The sequence below is a fragment of the Furipterus horrens genome, unplaced genomic scaffold, assembly GCF_987537825.1.
Source record: "Furipterus horrens unplaced genomic scaffold, mFurHor1.1.pri manual_scaffold_5, whole genome shotgun sequence".
Lineage (NCBI taxonomy): Eukaryota > Metazoa > Chordata > Mammalia > Chiroptera > Furipteridae > Furipterus > Furipterus horrens.
Window position 1 is genome coordinate 56,338,427 of NW_028327175.1, and position 22,552 is coordinate 56,360,978.

The following is a 22,552-nucleotide window of genomic DNA, read 5'->3' on the forward strand; positions in this document are numbered from 1 at the left end:
TGAATATCTCTAAAATTGAATTACTGACTCACATACTGAGGTATCAAAATATTTCAGAATGTATTATATTCATATTTGGGTTGCCAATAAAATCAGAATGAGCCAAATTCACATTTTTGAACATTTTTTAAAATTAAATGTCCAAATTCTTTTTACCCACAAGACTTTGTCTAGCATTTTTGATGATTTATTCTTCATTAAATACTATGTTTAATTCAATATCTGGAGTAACTTACTTTAAACCATAGATATTAAAGATTGTTTTACTAAAGGTAAAAGCTATTTTGAATTTTCCTCTTTTTTTTTTGTATATTGTTCTCTTTTTAAGTACCTCCCTGTTTAATATTATCTGTGAATTTAATCAACAGACTGTTTACGTCCCTTTGTTAACTGATGTTATATAACACCACAACTAACACCAATTCCTGCAGAATCCTTGTAAGGCCTTTATCCAGATAGATATTTTGTAGATTTTTTAAAATTGTTTTACAGTTTTTGACTCATGAAACTTCAAGGAGTATATCTATGTCCGGGAATTCAGGGAAGGAAAAAAGGAAAAAATACAGAAGTAGAAATCGAGGGAGAAATTAACAGGAGAAGAAAAAAAAAAAAAAGAGACTATAAGTAAGACAAGAACGGATGATCCCGGTGAGTAGGAAAAGAAAAAAGGCAATAGACAAAAATAAAAAATGGTAGAAATATTTAACCCTTCTGGAAAAAATAAAAAGTCATTGAAGATAGACTAATTTGAGATTAAGGAAGTACATAAAGAAGAGTAAAGATCAAAGCCTAAATCTGTCAAATAAAAGGTGTAATTTGAAAAGACCTCATCAAAAATAAGTGCTAGTCTTTTTAGATGAAAAGGACCACATAACTGTAAGATTGAATATAAGGTTAATTTGTAAATAGACTTTTAGTAGTTAAGCAATTCGTGTCTGAAGATGTGAGCTGATCTATTTCAGTATTTGTTAAAAGGATGGAGAGCTGTTCAAAGCAGTTGGCAAGGATGCTACACCAGTCAGGGCACCAGTTTTCTTCCTTTCAGAACTATTTTTATGTATTGCATACCTCCTTCCTAATTAGCATACTGTAGTATAGTACTTCTTAAATGTGTAACTTTAAGGCTCATTAAAACATAGATTGCTGCATCTTTTAATTCAGAGGGTCTGGGATGGGGCCCCAAAACTTGCATTTCTAACAAGGTCCTAAGATATTGTGACTACTCCATCTTCATTTTCTCAAGTGGTACAAGGCATAAGAGGTTTAAGCACAACGAAGGAATCCTCAGCATTACTATTTAATCAAGTTTGTCACTGACTTGGTAAATAGGCTTATACAGACTTGTAAAGTAAAAGGAAATGTTTTGCATGCACCTTGCCACTTTTAGTGGTCATTTGCTTTTTCTCCTGGGCCTTTATTATAGACACTTCCCATCCCCAGTGTGCTCCTATGTTTGTTTGATCATCCTTATTAGAGAAAATGTTGATCTTAAAGAATATTTAATGATTTAATGTGGGAGTCTTCTGAGAGAATTTAAGAGATAACAATATATGAATCCATAAGGGCAAATTACCAATACTGTAATTTCAAACAAAAAGATAATTCCTCCACCTATATGAATGCATATAATTTTTTTTATATACTCCAGTATAAAAGACAAAACAAAACCCATCTCTTTGGCTATATTAAGGGTGAGATTTCAGTTTATTGACAATGTCTGAACCAATATATAACTGACACTTGCCGTGTTGGAGGTGCTCTGTGTATCACATGTGCATTGTGGTGTATGCCGTACTGCCTTTTTCATATGAATGAGGACAAAAATTCATTAATTGGTGTCCTATGTGGCACTGCTCCTCTCCACTTAATTAGTACCTAACAGACTTGCAAAGGCACAGGGTGCGTGCGTGCGTGTGTAAAAGAGAGGGAGAGGGAAAGGAAGAGAGAAAGAAAGGGAGAGCGGAAAGAAGTGGAGGGGCGTGGTGTTGGGGTCAGTGAAGAAAACAAAATGTTATATAAATGTAGAAATCTGATGTCACAACCATTATTTCTATCAAAGTTCTCAGCCTTCCCCATATGGCACACCTTTATCCGTTTTGTTTTCTTGAGTCTTAGAACCTAGTGTTTCGTTTCATTTTACTTTTTAGTTTGTAACAGTCATTTAGTAATTTATATTATGCAATGAAATGAAAACATTAATAGTACTGACTCAACCTTCGAAGCCATCTGCAGCCCCTGCTACCCCGGGCCTTGGCCGTTAGGTGTCTGCACCGCCGAGTAAGGTTGTTTTTCTTTCCTTTTTTTTTACCACACAGGAAGCAGGGAACTGGCTTCGCGGCATCTTCCTCTCCTTTTCCCCTTTCCTTCTTCCTACCATTTCTAATTCCTCTCGGCTTTCGTGTTTTTACGGCGCTGGGCAGCAGCTTGCTTAGGTACCCACCTATACCCTCCTCCTCCTCCGCCCCACGGGCCCATCGAACAAAGCCCCGTGAGACAGGCGCGCGCTGCCGGCGACACCGACGGGAAAGTGGGCTCACTCGCCACGCGCTTTAACCGGAGCCGGACGGCCAGCGCGGCAGCGCCCCGTGCGTCCCCGCCGCTTCCTTCCCTCCCAACTCTTCCTTTTCCTCCCTCTAGCCCCCACCTCCCCCCCGCCAACCCGCGCTGGGAACGCGCCTGCTCAGAACCTCCCGCTCCCTCCTTCCCCGCCCTTCCTTCCCTCCGCTCCTCCTCCGGTGCCCCGCCTTCCTTTCTCTCCCGTAGATTTCACTGAGAGCTCCAGGTGGCGAGCAGTTCAGTCGATTTCTCCACTACCCCGCCCCCCTTCCTCTTTTCTCCCCACCCCTCCCATCTCCAGCCCGGTGGAGGATGAAGCGGCTGCAGTGGCCCCAGCTCCAGCAGTGGCACCGGCGGTGGCTGCGGTGGGGGTGGCCGGAACTAGGGTGGTGAAGGAGCGGTGGCGGCGGCGGCAGCGGTGGCTGAAGGAGCGACAGCTGCCCCAGCCGCTTCCCCTGTGCTTCCCTTCCTCTTTAGTGCAGCCAGGAAGTTTCTGGCTTCTGTGCATGTGTGTGCGTGAGTGCGGGTGTATAAGGTGAAGACTGGTCGGCATTTGTGCAGGCGTTGGGTTTTTTGCCCACTTCGCTTCCCGTAACCCGGGCAGCTCGGGAGCCTGGGCTGTGGCCCGAGGAGGGGGCGCGGCGGCGGGCTCTCTCCTTTTGTTGTTGTTTCCTCCGCCTGGGGAACTGAAGGGGGGACGCGTCTGGGTGGGGCGGCTCGGAGCCCGGGCCTGCTGGCCCCCGGGGCTCCCGGGCGGGCAGAGTAAGGCAGAGTAGAGCGGGTTTCAACATGATGGCGGCCGAGGCCGGCAGTGAGGAGGGCGGCCCGGTGACCGCCGGGGCAGCAGGAGGCGGCGCGGCCACTGGCTCTAGTTCCTATCCGGCAGCGTGTCGGGTGAAGATACCGGCGGCCCTGCCTGTGGCAGCTGCCCCCTATCCGGGGCTGTCGGAGGGCAGAGTGGCCGGGACTCTGGATGGCGGAGCTGCTTTGGGGTCAGGATTTCTAGGAGCCGGGTCTGTGGCTGGGGCATTGGGGGGAGCCGGACTGTCAGGGGGAGGTGCTGCTGCTGGCGCGGCCGGTGCTGCGGCCGCCGCCGGATCTGGCGGGGAGATGGCTCTCACCAAAGGGACCAACTCGTTACCTGCTGAGACCTTCGGGACAGGAGGCGGATTCCCTCCTCTGCCGCCTCCTCCCCAATTGCCCCCTTTGAGCGCGGGCCTGGGAACAGTGGACGAAGGTGACTCTCTGGATGGACCAGAATACGAGGAGGAAGAGGTGGCCATCCCGCTGACCGCTCCTCCAACTAACCAGTAAGTGAAGACCGCTGTTCAGGGACTGGGGAAGCTGACTCCTGGAAAGACGTGGGAAAACATATATATTCGTTCTGTTAGCTGTGATTTGTTCTGAAAAGTTTTGAAGCTTCAGGTTCCACGCGTAGGGATTTAATTTGATCACTTACCTTCACCACAGGCATACTCCCTGCCGTCTTTGTATATTTATTGCTCCTTTGGGAAGATGTAAAGTTTTTAAGATGGGAAACATGGGAAAATGTGTAGCAGGTGAGAACCGGATGTGGTTCTACCCCTTCCAAATTGAGGTGGCGTCCTGGGAATCAACTGAGCTTGCAGCTACCAAGGCAGTCGTAGTCTGTTCTATAGTATTAACCTGTGTGTGTTCTCTGTTGAAGCTAGATGATTAGTGAAAAGCTTTGAACATAAATATTTAAATGAGTATTGTACTAATATCATTTGAAACATGCCTTGGTCGGAATGCTTTGTTTTGTTTTGTTTTTGCACTGCATATCCGAACTTCAGCCTCCTGAAAGCATAGCGATGCAATAAAGTCTTTGGATCACTTATGAAAACGTGGGTGAGCGAGAAAGGAAAGGTGTTCTATGAATTACAGGTGTGATTAAGGGCCCACACAAACATTATCTGTAACTTGTGCCTTAGGATATTTATTAATATTAGTGCGATTCTTTACAGTTGAGACTTTGTAAGTACAGTATTGAAGTAAAACAAAATTAATAGCATGCTTCTTTCCTTCAATATTTTTTGTTGGTGGCCAATACAGTGTATTATATTTCTAAATTAATTTTGACAGTCTACTGCAGAATATGTAGAACAAGTGACTTTTCTATATTGAGTTAATACCTTCTTTTTACTTGTTCTCTTCATAAATGAACTTAAGTATGTATTTATGTATAAATGTGGACCTTGATAAGAGGGAAATGTTGATGGGGAGTAGTATAGTAGGCAAAACTCCTTTTATAGATCTTTTACATCTTTCTTAATTGACCTTTAGAATTTGACAGCCTTGGTGAGTATGAGGAAAAAAGATTTGGTCATATGTTGACACTTGAAAATATTTTTTACCTTTTTTGAGTAAGTTTTTTTCGGAGGATTTAGAAAGGAATTAAAAATGAATTAGGAAGATATTCTGTAATATTAATCCATTTTTGACTTATGGCTACATCTTTTGATACTTAGGTGGAACTATGTCAGCCATGGTACAGTGGTGTTGTATTCCTTTTATATTGTTCAGTTGAGGTTTTTTTTTTTTGGTCCAGTTTTATTCCAACTTATGTCATGTCTGTTGCAGACTTCTCTGAAGGTGTTCTGATAGAGAAACATTCTAATTTTTTACAGTATTTACACTTCCTCAAGCCTTTCTGCAAAAAATTAATTAAATGTAAAATGCCTCTACATGTTGAGCACTGTGGTTATAATAGACAAAGTGCAACTTTTTATACTAAAAGAATATAGTCTTATGTCAGTTAATACTGAGTTGAATTTGGCATATTGAGTATATTGCAGTTTTAAATGTTTTAAAAATAGAATTATTTTGTAGAGCAGTTTTAGGTTCAGGGCAAAATTGAGCAGAAAATACAGAGCCTTTCTATTAAATTTTTTAATAATAAACATGAATGACTACATAGGAAAAATAATCAGGAGTCCATTGTGTGAAATTTTCATTATTTTTTTATTTTTCGTTTTTCAATTACAGTTGTCCCCTTTTCCCCCAATTTCTCTCCCCCACCCAACCCACCCCCTCTCCCGCAATCATATCCCTCCCCGTTGTCCATGTCCATGAGTGATTTTCATTATTTTATGTATTTGAAAATAAAAATATTCGTGGGACTATGTATATGAGATTTATTTCTAAGAGTATCCTCCATTTCTAGTATATTTTTAAATTTTGCCACTGAGAAATACAAATTTCCCTTTTTTCTTTATCTTAGATATCAACCTAGAGTCACTGGAGGCAATACAGTGTAGTGGTTAAGCATGCAAATTCTGAAGTTAGACAAGATTTGGGTTGGAATCCTGACTGTACCACTTACTAGCTGTGTGATCTTGGAAAGGTCAGTTTCCCCAACTGAAAATGGGGATAATAATGGTACTTTCCTTATATGGTTGTTTTTAAGGTTTAATGAGAAGCCTGAACATATTCAGTGCAGTGCCTCACACATAGTAAGTGTTCAAGAAATAAATGGTCTCCCAAAATAACAATAATATGATTTTTTAAAAAAATTATTTGTTTGTTTGTTTATATACTTATTTTTAAAGAGAGGGGAAAGGAGAAAGAGAGGGAGAGAAACATCACTGTGTAGGTTGCCTCTCGCTCGCGCCCCCAACTGGGGACCTGACATGCAACCTAGTCCTGTGCCCAGACTGGGAAGTGAACCAGTGACACGTGGCTCGCAATGCTCAATCCACTGAGCTACAGCAGCCAGGGCTTAACAATAATATGATTTTAATATCATTACGCTGCCTAGTAATCCTATTGGTATAGGGACTCCCTTACTAATAGCTATTTTAGAGAATGTTTTGAACTCCAAAGGCCTGTCTGCAACGATTAGTTACATTCAAAATTTTAACTTCATAAAGGCTTCCATCAGGTTAAGCAGTTTCAGAGATGAAAAATTAGTGTTTTCAATGAATTCTGTGTTTAAAGGAAAGAAGAATGCCTTAATGACTTGGTTAAGTAATGCGAAATCTTTCATAAAAGTATTAAAGACATGTTTTTGGAGTAGATTGATATTTGATTACTAGTGACTGGTTATCTTATTTATTGATAATGTGGTTTCGGAGATTCAGGTTACATGATAGGAGATTCCGGTCACAGGATTGAGTCCACAATGGTTTGTTAGACTAGGGTTCCCTGGTCACAGAGTTTAACCTTGTATTCAGCTAGTTTGTTGCTGTAGGTCACAAGAGAGTCAAGTGACAATATGTAGATTGACCAGTGCAAATATAATAATGCTATTAGTATTTTGTATGTTGTTTTTCTGTGTGCATGGTGAATCATTAGTCTCATGTTTATTATTGCATATTTTCATTAGTTTATATAATTTTAACTATTATATTTATTTGAATATTTTTCTTCCTGCAAGTTTTGAGGAAAAATATGTGAAAGAAAAATTCTTCCCATATATTTTTATGCTACAGAATATTCTATATCTAAAATTTATTTTTCAAGAGAGAGAAAGGTTAAATTAAAGAAGTTTGTCATTGGTATTCCCTGTGATTTTATGGAGCTGCCTCTCATGATTCATGTTACTTCTTTCTCCTCTGAAAGTGAGGGGCAATAGTAAAGGAGTACTGTTCTCTTACTCCGCCTTCAGTTATGTGTGTGTGTGTGTGTGTGTGTGTGTGTGTGTGTGTTTTAAACTATGAGCCTACAGTATCAGGAGGCCCTTGGGTTGAATCCAATCCACAGATAAATATTGCTTGCTCTTAGTGTGTTTGGAATATACAATAATTAGTTGATACCATTTAAAAATTAGAAGGCTTCACCTTTAAGAAGGCTCCATTTCCAGCATCACTTGAGAAATCACAGGTTGCTGTTCCTGCTTGAGAGTACACCTGTAGATTGCTAGAGCTGGTGGAGGTTGTCCTTTTGAGGTGGGTTCTGAGTTCTCCATGTCACTGTAGTTTCCACCAGGCCTACTTTAGCTTTGATATTATTTGCCTGGCATCTGGCCGAGATCTTACCATGGACCTAATATGCAGGCTTCTTAGGCCTGAAACTTGAAGGAAGAAGAAATAAGGCATAATACTGTTTTTTTCCCTTAACAATCATCTCACTGTCTCTACAAAAAAATAAAATCATTTTTAATTAAGTCAAATAATTATTAATGTTAGGATATAACAGTATTCATTAACTTTGTCACTGATTGCATTATAACTCTGGTTGAGTCATTATTTCTTAGTAACAATGGAGGTAAGAATTGCAAAGTTTAGTTATGGACAGAGTGGTTGCTGACCAGGACTCAGATTTTGTACCATAATTGTAGTAGAGCAATGTAGCAGGTACTTAATTTAAGGGATTACAACAATGAGTAAGATGCCCCTTTTCTCGATGAGTCTCTTCTGAGGGAGTTGTAGATCTAGTAGGAAGTTAAGTAAACCAATTATTATGATTCAGGCTAGATTAAGATAAACATAGGTGAAGTATGAGCAAAGGGTCATGGGGGTTAAAAGAATAAGAAATTTATATAAATAGGATCAGTAAAGTCTGAAGAGAAGTAGCAGGTATATTTTCCTTGCTGCTTAATTTATCCGTATTTTCTGAACATGAGGTTAATGGTTCCTAGATCCTTTGCCTAATGATTTTATCAGGTAGGTGACTTTTTAACTCATAAGTCTGGTGCCTCCGCTGGGATGGCTGGGCATAACTCTCTCTCTGCTGCCCCTCCCCCTCCCTCTCTCCCCCTCCTTTCCCCACAGTCTCTTACCCTCTCTAACACCCTCCCTGTTGCTTCTCTCCTTCATTAGCTTGAGTTTTTTTACAGCATGGAATCTGGGTTCCGCAAGGGAGCATTACAAGAGGACAAGCTTCTCTGTGTCAACACTTACCAAGCCTCTGTGTTCTTCATGTGTGCTCAAGTTCCAGTGACCAATGCTAATCACATGACCCAGTCCAGATTTAGTATGAGTTGGTGGTTATGGCTCATTGTTTGAATATGCAAGGGCAATAATATTGGCAGGTGAGATTTCTTGGGGGCATCAAAATTATAGCCTATCCATGTATTCATTTACCTGTAATATCAGATAATACTAAAATGTAAGGGAGGAGGTGGGAGAAAGGACAAGTACTTACAAAGTCTTCCTTTAGGCTCAGCATAGTAAGTTGTCTTTTTTTATTTTTTGAAAGATTTTATTTTTAGAGTGAGTGAGGGGAAGGGAGGGAGAAAGAGAGGAAGAGAAACATCGATGTGTGAGAGAGAAACAGATTGGTTGCCTCTTGCGTGGGCTCGACTGGGGACTGAACCTGCAACCAGAACGGAACCTTCTACCTTTTGCTTTGTGGAATGACACCTAACCAACTGAGCCACCCTGGTCATGGCAGTAAATTGTCTTTTATTAAATGATTCAAATATCTCCACAATAAATAGGTTTTGCCTCTTACCACCATTATCTTAATTTTAAACCAAAAATATTAGGTATGGATGTTGGTTATGGCTTATTGTTTGAATATTCAAGTGTATGGATGGTAGGTGTGTTATCTTGAAATTATGTGCAATACACGTCATTTGTGCGCTAAGTTAAAAATAGTTATTAGATATACTTCTCCGTATGTCCAATCACATCTCAGTAGGATTTGAGGTATGATTTCAGGTGTTCTAGTGATTATGTTATTTTTGTGAGTAAAGCAATGGACATTATGGGAGACAAAAAGGAATATAAAATAATATACACTCTAGTTGGAAGATGAGGCATTAATGATAGAGAAATAAGGTAATAAAATTAATTATAGACTCTTATTGATATGTTTCTGAAATTAGAGGACAGTAGTGGAAGAGTTTAAAGTATATGAAAGAATGATATTGAAATTTCATACCATAATCCTTTTTTACTGAATATTTATAAAAAGTTTGATTAGCTTTTGTATCATTGGTGTTTGATATGCACAGATGCATAGTATTTTAGTGATAGAAGAAACTCTCATTGCCTAGGTACAGAAGCTGACTCAGGTGGAGTGGCTTGCTTAATAAAAAATCACATAGCTAGGTAGTGGTAGAACTGGTACAGAATCCAGTGTCCATAATTTTTCAGATATGTTTAGATTTGAGTAATGTTTATAATTAATTTGGGGGGGAGGGGATGGAAAGGCAGAGGCCCAGACTTATTACTTACTCTAGGTACTTTAAATAGATTGTCCCAGTTCTCACAACTATATAGTGCAAATAGATATTCACATTTTTATTGTTGAGAACACTTTAAGTGATAGAACTGAAATTCTACTGGAAAAACTATACTTTTTTTTTTACCTTACCCTCTTCCAGTACATGTAACACATATATATGAGCACCCATACAAAACTAAATATACTTCAGTCACTGGGCGTTATGGACTAACATGTCTTTCTTCTCCTCTCCCCTTCCAGTAATTCATAGGTTGAAACCCTAACCTCCAGTGTAGCTATATATGGAGATAGAGCCTTTAAAGGGGTGATTAAGGTTAAATTAGATCAATGGATGGGTCTATAATCCAATAGGACTATTGTTCCCATAAGAAGAAGAGACATCAGGAGTTGCAGGTGCCTAGAGAAAAGGCCTTGCTAAATGTCCACAGTGAGAAGGTAGCAATAAAAAAGCCAACGAGGGATACCTCACTAGGTCTCTAGAAACCAATTCTCCTGGTATCTTGATCTTGAACTTAGTCTCCAGAACTGTGAAAAAATAAATTTTTGTTATTTAAGACATCCACTTTGTGGTATTTTGTTATGGTGACCCAAGCTGACTGAAAAATGGCTGCAGATGATTTTGGAGCAGATTGTACATCAACTCCTTGAGAAACAGAGTCCTCATTCTTTTATATCCTAGAAAGAAAAACTTTAATCCTTATACTTTACCTTTTCTCTTTATGAGTTAGTGGCTTATATCTCCTCTTTGGGCTATATCAATGTTGAAAAGTAGAAAACATTTAAATGCATGTATGATCAGTATGGTGTGAAAAGATTCTATACATGGCCATGGATTATAGCCATGGAAGTTCTTATGGCTGTGATTATTACTCTGGCAGATTTTCTGTATTCATTGTTGTAACTTTCAATATTACTTTCAAATTCCCTTTTTCTTATTAATCTGTCTTATTGTCTTATGCTAAAGGAATGACCTAGAGGTCCTTCTCAATTCTTAAGTCTTTTTTTTTTTTTTTAAGATTTCATTTATTTATTTTTAGAGAGACTGGAAGGGAGGGAGAAGGAGAGGGAGAGAAACATCAATGAGTGGTTGCCTCTCGCATGTCCCCAACTGGGGACCTGGTCCACAATGCAGACATGTGCCCTGACTGGGAATTGAACCTGAGACACTTGAGCTTAAGTCTTTTTTTTTTTGTAGAAATAACCCATTAGATTGGTTTCACAGTTAAGAAATTATGTAAGGATAGAACCATATCTCTCCTCCATCTGTCTACCTAAATACTGATTTTTCTCTCAAATATTTAAAACTTTTTATTTTGAGGTAATTGTTGATTCACATTCAGTTCTAAGAACACGTATATCCTTCACGCATTTATTTTCTCAATTGCAACACCTGGTATCACAGTCAGGAAACTGACATTAACAAAATTCACTTATTCAGATTTCACCAGTTCTATATACACATGTGTTTGTGTGTGTGTGTGTGTGTGCGTGCATTTAGTTGAATTCAGTTTTATCATGTATAGATTTGTGTAATCATCACCGTTGTAAACATACAGAACACTTTCATCACCACCAGGATCCTTTGTGCTGCTTTTTATAATCAAACTTCCTTCTCCACTTCCTCCATCTCTAACCCCTGGCAACCACTACTCTGTTCTTCATTTTGTAATTTCAAAAAGATTATATAAATGGAATCATATAGTGTATAAGCTTTTGGGATTAGCATTTGTTATTCAGCATAATTCCCCTCAAGATTCATTCAATTGGTTGCATGTATTCATACTTTGTTTATTTTTATTGCTGAGTAGTATTCCATGGTATGGTTGTACTAATGTTTGTTAAACCATTCACCCATTGAAGAATATTTGAGTTATTTCCAGTTATGGCTATTATGAAAATAATTCTACTATGAACATTTACATTTATGAACATAAGTTTTCATTTTGTCTGATAAATGCCCAAGAGTGCAGTTGCTGTAACCACGCCAGCATTTGATATTGTCACCATTTTTTAAAATCTGTTCTCATAGATGTCTAGTGACATCTCATTGTGGTTTTAATTTGCATTTCCCTAATGTCTCAGGATGTTGAAAATTTTTTCAGGTGCTAATTTTTTTGGTCTGTATATTCCTTTTGGTAAAAATATCTGTTTACCTCTGTTTCCCCTTTTCCAATAGAATTGTTTTATTGTTGAGTTTTGAGAGTTGTTTATGTATACTAAAATTAGTCCTTTGATATGTGGTATGCAAATACTTTTCCCATTCAGTAGCTTGTCTTTTTCTCCTCTTAATAGAGCAACAGTTTTTAAGTTTGAAGAGGCTTAATTTATTTATATTTTCTTTTGTAGGTTGTGCTTTTAGAGACAAGTCTAGACTCTTCACCTAACCTAGGTCTCAAAGTTTGTTTTCTACTGTGACTGTTTCTAAAAGTTTTATAGTTTTAGACTTTACAGTTAAGCCCATGATCCGTTTTTATTTTATTTTCATAAAAGATATAGTTAAAATCGAGGTTCATATTTTTGCCTATGGATTATCCAGTTGCTCCAGCAACATTTGTTGAAAAGGTGAATATCCTCCTACTACTGAATTACTTCTGCATTTTTGTCAGAAATCGATGGGCATATGTGTGTGGATTTATTTTTGGGTTCTTTCTGGTGGTCTGTTGATCTGTGTGTCTTCATATGCTAATATTACACTCTTGCTTAGTGTAGCTATGTAGTAAGTCTTAATGTTGGGTAGGGTGATTCCTCTCACTTTTCAAAAAGGTTTCAGCTATTCTAATCCTTGCATACTTACATATAAATTTTAGAAGAAGCTTGTCCAAGTTTATAAAAACTTTGCTGAGATTTTCATAGGATTGTATTAAACCAATTGACATCTCTGTTATATTGACATGGTATATATCTACATTTGTTTGGGTCCTCTCTGATTTCTTTATTCAGCATTTTATAATTTTTAGTATACCAATTTTGTACGCATGTTAAATTTACACTTAATTTACTTTCTTTGGAGCAATTTTGTAAATTTTTTAATTCCAATTTTCATGTGTTCTTTGTTAGTATATAGAAATACTATTGATTTTTATGTATTGGTCTTATATCTTGTAACCTTGCTAAACTTAACTGTAGTTCTAAGATGCTTTTTACAGATTCCTTGGGATTTTTCTACAATTATACCAAGTGTGGATAGGGACAGTTTTATTGCTTTCTTTCTAATCTGTATGCTTTTTATTTCTTTTTCTTGTCTCACTGCAGTGGCTAGAACTTCTACTCTTAAACTGAATGAAAGTGGTGAGAGTGCTTTGTTATTTGTCTTAGGTGTAAAGCATTTAGTATTCTACCATTAAGTATGATGTTAACTGGAGGCTCTTAATCAGGGGGGTGAGGGTAGGTAGATAAGAACTTTTATCAAGTTGAGGTATATCACCTCTCTTCCTAATTTACTGAGAACTTTTATTGCGAATGGGTGCTGTATTTTGTCAAATTCTTTTTCTGAGTCAACTTATCTGATCATACAATTTTTTTTCTTCAGCTTGTTGATATAGTAGAATACACTGATTTTGTAATGTTGAACCAGCCTTGCATACCTGGAAGAAATCCCACTTGGTTATGGTGTATAAAATATTTCAAACATGCTGAATTCAGGTTATTGCTGTGTTAAGGATTTTTCTGTCTAAAGTTCATGAGAAATACTGGCGTGTATGTAGCTTTCTTATGATAGCTTGTCTTATTTAAGTATTGGGGTAATACTGGTCTTATAGTATGAGGTAGAATATGTTCCATCCTTGTCTACTTTCTGGAAGAGTTTGTGAAGTATTGGTATTCTTTAAATATTTGGTAGAATTCTATAGTGAACACATTTCAGCCTGGGATTTCTTTATTTGCTGATTTTAAATTATAGACTCATTTTAAATAGTTATAGGATTATTATACATATTTTGGTTGAATTTTGGTCATATATGGCTTTTAAGGAATTGATTCATTTAGCCTAATTTTTCTAATTTATGCAAATAAACCTATTTTATTATTTCCTGATTATCCTTTCAACAGCTGTAGGATACTCAAGGATATAATCTTTTATTCCTGATATTGATCATTTGTATATTCTGTCCTTTTTTGTTTTGTCAGTCTTGCTGAAGATTAATCTGTTTTATACATGTTTTCCAAATAGTTAGCTTTTTGTTTCATGGATTTTTCTCTATGGTTTTGTTTTCAATTTCATTGGTTTTTTTTTTTTTTGCTCTTATTTTTGTTATTATTTTCTTTGAGTTGATTTAGCTCCCATTTTTCTGGTTTCTTCAGATAAGAATTTAATATTACATCTGAGACCTTTAAAATGTAAGCATTTCATGCTATACCTTTCCCTCTTAGCACTGTATCTCACATCTTTTGATATGTTGTCTTTTCATTTTCATTTAATTCTATGTTTTTTTTTCAAACTTTACTTTGAGACTTGCTCTTTAACCCATGGATTATTTAGAAGTGTGTAGTTTTACTCTCCAAGTGTTCTGAGTTTTACCAGTTGTGTTTCTGTTACTGTAGTTAGAGTTGATTGATTTTGGTGAGGGACCATGCTATTATGGTTTCAATACTTTTAAATCTGTTGATGTTTGTTTTATGGTCTGTCTTGGTGAGTATTTCATGGGTGCTTTAAAAAATGTATATTTGACTTTTTATGTGGAGTGTTCTATATATGTTAATTAGATCCTTTTATTGTACTTAGAATTTTCAATCTTTGCTGATTTTTCTGTTCAGTATTTCCGTGAGTCTCTGAGAGGCAAGTCTTGAAGTTCCTAACTATAATGGTAAATATGTCTGTTTCTCCTTTCAGTTCTATCAGTTTTTGCCTCATTTATTTTGAAGCTCTATTTTTTGGTGTGTATACATTTAGGATTGTTCTGTATTCCTGGTGGATTGATCCTTTTATAATTATATAGTGTCCCTCTTGTCTCTAGCAATTATCTTTGCTCTAAAGTCTGTCTAATAATGCCACTCTTGCATTTGCTTTGTTTAAATGCACTTTTTCCCATTTTTAAATTTATCTTATTTTCCTAAGTCTGTAAGCTTATTTTATAGACAGCTTATCATGGGATCATTAAAAAAAATTCACAGTAGCAATCTCTGCTTTTATTTGATGTATTTTAACTATTTATATTTACAGTAATTATTGATGTTTTAGGACTTAAGGGCCACTTTATTATTTGTTTCCTGTTTGTTCTGTTTCTCATTTCCTTGCTTCTCTTTTCTTGTCTTCCTATGGGTTACTTGAACATTTGTTAGGATTTCATCCTGATTTATCTATAATGTTGTTTCATCACTTTGTATTTTTATTAGTGGTTGTCCACTAATGGTTATTAAAATATACATTTGTAATTTACCATAATTCTGTTGGTATAAACATTTTATCAGTTTGAGTGAAGTGTGGAAATTAATCCTTCCATTTAGATCCCTTTACCCTCCCGCTTTGTAAACATTGTTGTTTTGATATTTCTGCTGTGCAATACATTGAGCAGTTCAGATGATGTGGACTTTTTTTATTATGGTAACCTATACATAGTATAACATTTACATTTTTAACCATTTTTATGTGTACAGGTCTCCCTTCCACTTCCAGATTTTTTCCATTGCCCCCAAATGAAACTCTTGTACCCCTTAAACACTAACTCACCATTCCCAATTTCCAGCTCTATGGATTTGACTACTCTAGGTAGCTCTTTTTTGACTGACATTATTTCATTCAGCATAAGGTCTTCACGGTTCACCTATGTTGTAGCATTTGTTGGAATTTTCTTTTTAAGGCTGAATACTATTCTAGGCTTATCCCACGTTTTACTTATATATTTGTCCATCAATGGACATTTGGTTTGCTTCTACCTTTTGGCTGTTGTGAATAATGCTGCTTGTACATGGGGTACAAATATATGTTTAAATCACTGCTTTCCTTCTTGGGACTATACCTAGAAGTGGAATTGCTCGATCTTATATAATTCAGTGTTTATGTTTTTGAGGAACTTCATACCATTTTTCATAGTGGCTATGCTATTTTTCGGTCCCACTAACCGTGCTTGAGGGTTCCAATTGTTCTACATTGTCATCATCACTTCCCTCCCATCTCTCTCTCTCTCTCTCTCTCAAATATCTGTTTTAATGGTGCTAAGCATCTTTTCATATGCTTATCTTTGGAGAAATGTCTCTTCAAGTTTTTTTGCCCATTTTTAAATCAGGTTTTGTAGGCTTTTTTGTTGTTGATTTTTTAAAATATATTCTGGATATCAGTCCCTTTTCAGATAATTGGTTTGCAAACATTTTCTTCCATTACATGGATTGCTTTTCACTCTTTTGACAGTGTCTTTTGATATCCTAGAGATTTTAATTATGACAGACTCCAAACAAAAAAAATTGCTTGGATATTTATCATATCCATCAAATATGATTTTAAAACCACTGAGTAGAAAGACAATCTATTGAGTCTTATTTTTAGCCATATTTTTGTTTTTTCTATTGCTTTTTTCCTGATGTTTCAAGATTTCCTTTTATCATTTAAAGAACTTCTTGAAGGATCTGCTAGTGATAAGTATCCTTAGTTTTCTTTTGCTTGCTTATGTCTTTATATCACCTTCATTCCTGAAGATAATTTTGTCAGATATAAAATTCATGGTTGACAGTTCTTTTAGCACTTGAAAGATTTTTTCTTACTTTCTTCTGACTTTTGGGGTTTTAGATAAGAAATCTGCTGTCATTCAAATTGGTGTTCCCCTATAGGTAATGCATCCTTTCTTTGTGGTTGCTTACAAGACTTTGTCTTTGTTTTTAGATGTGTAATGATGATATGTCAAGGGATAATTTCTGTGCATTTACCTGTTTGTAGTTTGCGCATTGAAATCTGGAGGTTTATCCTTTTCTTCACATTTAGAAGTTTTGAGCCATTATTTTTTTAATACTCTTTCAATTCTACTCTTTTCTTTATGAAACTCCAGTGATGACTTGGACCTTCTATTGTTCCATATATCTTTGAGATATTGTTAGTTTCTTCTTTGTCATTTTTCTCTTTCTTCTTCAGACTGGATAAATTCTATTGACTTCTTCCTAAATTCAATAATTCTGTCCTTTGTAATTTCCTACTATTGAGCCCATCCAGAAGGTTTTTTTTTCTTCTTCTTCTTTTGTTACAATTCTCTAATTTCTGTATGGTAGGATTTTCTTTTTTTCTTTTTGTCTTGGATTTTCTATATTTTTGTATGTTTCAAGTGAGTTTGTAATTAATTGATGAATTTTTATTTTGGCTGTTTTAAAAATCTTAGATAATTCCAATATCTAATATCAGTTTTGAAATCTGTTGATTGTCTTTTCTTATTCAAGTAGTGATTTTTTTTTTTATTCTTGGTATGATGAGTGATTTCTTTTTATTATATGTTGTATATTCTCTATATAATTAAAAAAGTCACTTTTCTCTCCAAGTATGATTAATATATGTTTACTCTAGAAAACCTGGAAACTGTTGGAAAATAAAAAGAAAAAAATCACTCTTTTACTACCAATGACAGCTACTAGTAAATATTTGTATATTATATACGTAACTGGATGGAAATATGTATATATTACCTTCCCCCCAAAATAATTGTAGCAAACATTTTTACATATGAGAAATTAAGGTCAGGAGAGTTTTAGATAACTTTCCCAGGTCACAAAACTACCAAATTATTCAAATCTAAGTTTTTGACTCACAGGTCAGCTCTTGTTCCTTTTTTTCTCTTAGCACTTCAGAAAAATTGTTTCGGTAGGATAATAAACTTCTTTGAGGCAGAATAATCAGTAGATTAATAGTCCTCTTTAGGTATTTTGCATAGTGTTTAAGTATTGCAATATATGCAAACTAAATAGTTGACTTTTGTACAGGTGTTTGACCCCTGCGCATCCACATATATGTAGATTTTTTTCAATAAATATATAGTCAAGTCTCCATATCCCCTGATTTAGAATCCTCTGATTCAACCAACAACAGATTGAAAACAGTATTTTTGATCTGCTGTTGGGAATCTTCATATGTGAGGCCTAACTGTATGCATTGCTGTGTGTTATTTTATATAAGGAACTTGAGCATCTGTGGGATATTGGTGTGTGTGTGTGTGTGTGTGTGTGTGTAGGGGGTCCTGGAACCAGTCTACAGATACTGAGGGATGACTTTAGTTTTGGGGGACTGAAACGTTATAAATGGATTTTCTGCTACTGGGGTTGGCGCCCTTAATCCCAGCATTGTTCAAGGGCCAACTGTATATTGAAGTAGAGATGAAGTGTGTATACATATGTATGTTAGTTACTCTAAGTAGTTGAATATACATGTTTATAGGTATTTGAATATGTTTAGGTATATATACACACACATACACACACATGTATTTGGAGGATTATCTTAGGTAGTAGAGAAGGGAGCTTTGATATGTCTTGTTATGCATTCACATATGAATATTTAAATAAATAATGCATACTTAAGTTTTAATGGAAGCAATACTAGGCCTTTTTTTCTTTACAGGTGTTTATCTCCTTTCAAGAGAAATAGTATTTTTAAAACTAAATCATTGTTAGCTTCCTTATTTATTTAGCAACAACTGTATAGGAATTTAGAAATTTTTCTACACCTTATTTTACTTAAGTGACTATAAGCTTGCTCATCATATTAGTGAACATTGTTCCTCATCAATCAAATTTTAAGGTAGCTGCGTGGATTTAGGGGAGATTCCTAATCACTGAGTTAAATTGTGATGGTATGATTCCCTTTTATTGGCTTTTAGTTCCTACCTTAGAAAATGAATTCACATATCTAGAGTGGAAAGGCTACTTGCACTTATTTATTTAATGGAACATGGCAATGCTGATGGCTGGTGGTTAGAGAAATAAAATTTAAATTAGTTTACAGTAGCTTTTGGTAATCTTATAGGAATTCTCTACATTTGTTATTGCTGGAAATTAAAGATAAGTTCACAATGTGGTTTGATGTTTGCTTTTAATCATTATTTAAGTTTAATTTTTCATAGAATTCCTAACAAAGGAACACAGACCTCACACTGACAGGAGACTATTCTGTAGTTAATACTAGGATTCCTGAGTATCATGTTTTCATCATGAAGCCGTTTTTGAAATAATTATAAAAGTGAATATACAAAATACCTAGTATTTTCCTTTTGACACTGTTTTTAGGGACCTAATCTATGATATGTGATAAAAATAATATTTAATACATTAGTTCAGTGTCAGAAATGTACAAAATCTTAGAGTTCTGTGGAGAAATAGTACCTTTTAATAAATTAGCATTGATTTTTATGGATATGGCATTATTTGCCTAGTACACAGGGCCTGTGAGTGACTGCAATAGAGAAAAAATTGAAATATAATAACTAGAAGATGTAAAATGGTATGTTTTAAATGTCATGTTAAGGAGCTTATGCATTGTAGTGTAAAGTGTAGGTCTATGGAATAAGTAGAATGCATCCTCCTCTACTTAACTTCTACACTTTTTTTTTAAGATGTCAGTCAATTGGCCTTTTTCTCCTTTCCCCACTCCAGTCTAATTATTTACCAAGGTTGTTCTTTTCTGCCTCCTAAATTGCTTTAGAAGCTAACATTTCTTTTATTTCCTATGACTTCAAACCCTCCTTTTCTGTTTCCTCCTTTTGTAGTAGTTTTAATTTTCTCACTTCCCTGATCTCTTTATCTGCCAATCAATAACTTTTTATTGGCAGTTTTCAATATTTTTATTCCATCCAAGTAAAAATTAAGAAATTCCTTGTATACTGTGACACAGAACTTGTGTATGTGTAAACACAAAAAAATGAAACCCAAATGACATAAAAAATACTTTTAAATTACTACCTATGTTGTGTTCTCTTTTCTTTTTAGTTCTATTTTGTTTTACTTCCAAAAAAAAAAAAAAAAAATTGAGACTTCCAGCAGTTTGAAAAACTACCTGATTTTACTGCAAGGATGGTTTTGTAAAGACAAATGTAGTCTTTCTTGAAACCTTACCATGAGTTTCCATTATCTAGACAGTAGTGGCTTTCAAACCTGATTTTGATCATGATTTACCAAAGGAAAAACAAACAGTGTAGTATCCTCAATTGTTCCTATAATGTTCTTTATTCACTGCCCTAATAGAACTGCCTCTGTATTGTGCCATCTATCTCTCCTTCCCCTCCTCAACCCTGGCAATTATTTTATTGTCCTCATAGTTTTGCCTGTTCCAGAATGTCATATAGTTGGAATTACACTGTATGTAGTGCTTCAGTTTGACTTTACATGTAATAATGTGTATTTATAATTCCTATATGGCTTTTCATTGCTTGATAGCTCATTTCTTTTTAGTGCTAAATAGTATTCCATTGATTGGATCTACCTCAGGTTATTCATTCACCCACTAAAGGACATCGTCATTGCTTCAAGATTTTGGCAATTATGAATAAAGTTGTTATAAACATCTGTGCAGAGGTTTTTATTTGGGCATAAGTTTTTGATTCATTTGAGAAAACGCTAAGGTACGCAGTTGCTATATTATATAGCAAGAGTGTTTCGTTCTTCAGAAATCCCCAAATTCTTCCATAGTGGCAGTATCATTTTGCATTCCCACCAACAATGAATGGAAACTCCTGCTGCTCTACATCTGTGCCAGAACTGGATTTGGTTATTTTAAGTGTCAGTGCTTGTAGGTAGATGTGTTTTTTGCACACATTTTTTTTCCCAGTCTGTGGCTTGTGTTCTCACCCTCTTGATTTTGTCTTTCACAGAGTAGAAATTCTGAATTTTAATGAAGTCTCATTACCTTTTATTTTATTTTATTTTTTTATGAATAATGCCTTTGGTGTTGTATCTAAAAACTTATCACCATACCTAAGGTCATCTAGGTTTTGTTCTTATGTTATTTTCTAGGAGTTTAATAGTTTTACATTTCACATTTGGTTTTGCTCCATTTTGAGTTAATTTTTGTGAAAGATGTAAGGTCTTTATCTAGTGTTTTTTTTTTTTTTCATGTGCAAGTTCAATTGTTGTAGCACAATTTGTTGTAAAACTCTCTTCTCCATTCTATTGCCTTTTCTCCTTTAATTAAGATGAGCTGACTGTATTTATATGGGTCTATTACCAGGCTCTCTTTTCTGTTCCATTCACTTATTTGTCTGTTCTTTCACCAATACCACCCTGTCTTGATTACTGTGGCTTTATAGTAGATCTTGAAGTCAGTTTTCCAACTTTGTTTTCCTTCAATATTGAATTGGCTCTCCTGGCTAGGTCTTGCCCCTCTAATAAACTCTAGAATTACAGTTGACTCTTAAACAGCAAAGGTTTGAAATGTAGGGGTCTACTTATATATGGATTTTTTTTTCAATAAATACTGTACATGTATTTTCTCTTTCCTATGATTTTTCTTAATAACATTTTCTTTACCTTTATTGTAACTGCACAGTATATGATACATATAACATATGAAATATGTGTTGACCACTGTATATGTTATCAGTAAGGCTTTCGGTCAACGGTAGGCTATTAAGTATGTAAGTTTTGAGGGAGTAAAAAAGTTATACGTGGATTTTCAGCTGTGTGTGGGGTTAGCACAACTGATCCCTGTGTTGTTCAAAGGCCAACTGTACTTTGTTGATATTTACAGTGACTTGCTGGAATTTTGATTGGGATTGCCTTGAACGTAGATCATGTTGGGGAAGAAATGACATCTTGACAATATCTCTCCATTTTGTTAATCAGTTTTGTAGTTTTCTCTTATAGGTCTTACACGTTTTGTTAGATTTATACCTGAGTATTTCTTTTTTTGGGTGCAAATGTAAATGTTAATGTGTTTTAAATTTCAAATTCTACTTGTTCATAACAGGTAGATAGGAAAGCTGTTGGCTTTTGTGTATTAACTTGTATCCTTTAACCCTGTTATAATCTATTATTAGTTTCAGGATTCTTTTTTTGTTAGTTTCAGGATTCTTTTTTTGTTGATTCTTTTGGATTTTCTACAGACAATCATGTCATCTGTGCATAATGACAGTTTTATTTCTTCCTTCCCAATTGTATACCTTTATTTCTTTTACTTATGTAATCTGCTAAGACTTCCAGTATGATAATAAAAAGGAGCAGCAAGGGAAGACATCCTTGGGAAAACTCTTCGTTTCTCACCATTAAGTGTGATGTCAGTTGTAGGTTTTATATAGTCTCTTAAAATTGTAAGATCTTTATCAAGTTAAGGAAGTTCCCTCATGCTCCCAGATTTTTGAGTGGTTTTGTCTTCTTAATGGGTGTTGGATTTTGGTGAATGTTTTTCGTCTATTTTATATGATCATGTGACTTTTCTTTAGCTTGTTGATGTGATGAATTACATTAATTAATTTTCAACTTTTGAACCAGCTGCAATTGCATACCTGTGATAAATTTCACTTGATAATGGTGTATAAATTTTTATATAATATTTTGTTGAGAAGTTTTGCATCTTTGTTTATGAGAAATACAGATGTGTAGTTTTCTTGTAATTTCTTTGTTTGGTTTTGGTATTAGGATTATGGTGGCCTCATAGAATCAGTTAGAAAGAATTCCTTCTACTTCTGTTTTCTGGAAAAGATTGTAGAGAATTTATGTATTCAGTGCTGTAAATTTCTAAGGACTCTTTTCACTAGATCTTACAAATTTTAATAAGTTGTATTTGTTTTCATTTAGTTCAAAATAGTTTTAAATTTCTTCTGAGATTTCTTCCTTGATACATTTATTATTTAGAAGGGTGTTGTTTAATCATTAAGTATTTTGGGATTTTCAAGCTATCTCCCTGTTTAATTCCATTTTAATTCCATTGTTGTCTGATACCAGACAT

The 22,552-nt window shown here is 35.6% G+C and overlaps 1 protein-coding gene across 1 annotated transcript in view; it reads left to right on the top strand.

The window, feature by feature from the left end:
* The first annotated feature begins 2,818 nt into the window (after positions 1-2,818).
* Positions 2,819-22,552, top strand: part of RASA1 (RAS p21 protein activator 1) — a 108,704-nt gene continuing 88,970 nt past the window's right edge. Inside the window, exon 1 of the mRNA XM_090276455.1 lies at positions 2,819-3,866. Within this exon, the coding sequence (XP_090132581.1) occupies positions 3,346-3,866 (521 nt within the window). The 5' untranslated portion in view covers positions 2,819-3,345. The remainder of the gene's footprint in view (positions 3,867-22,552) is intronic.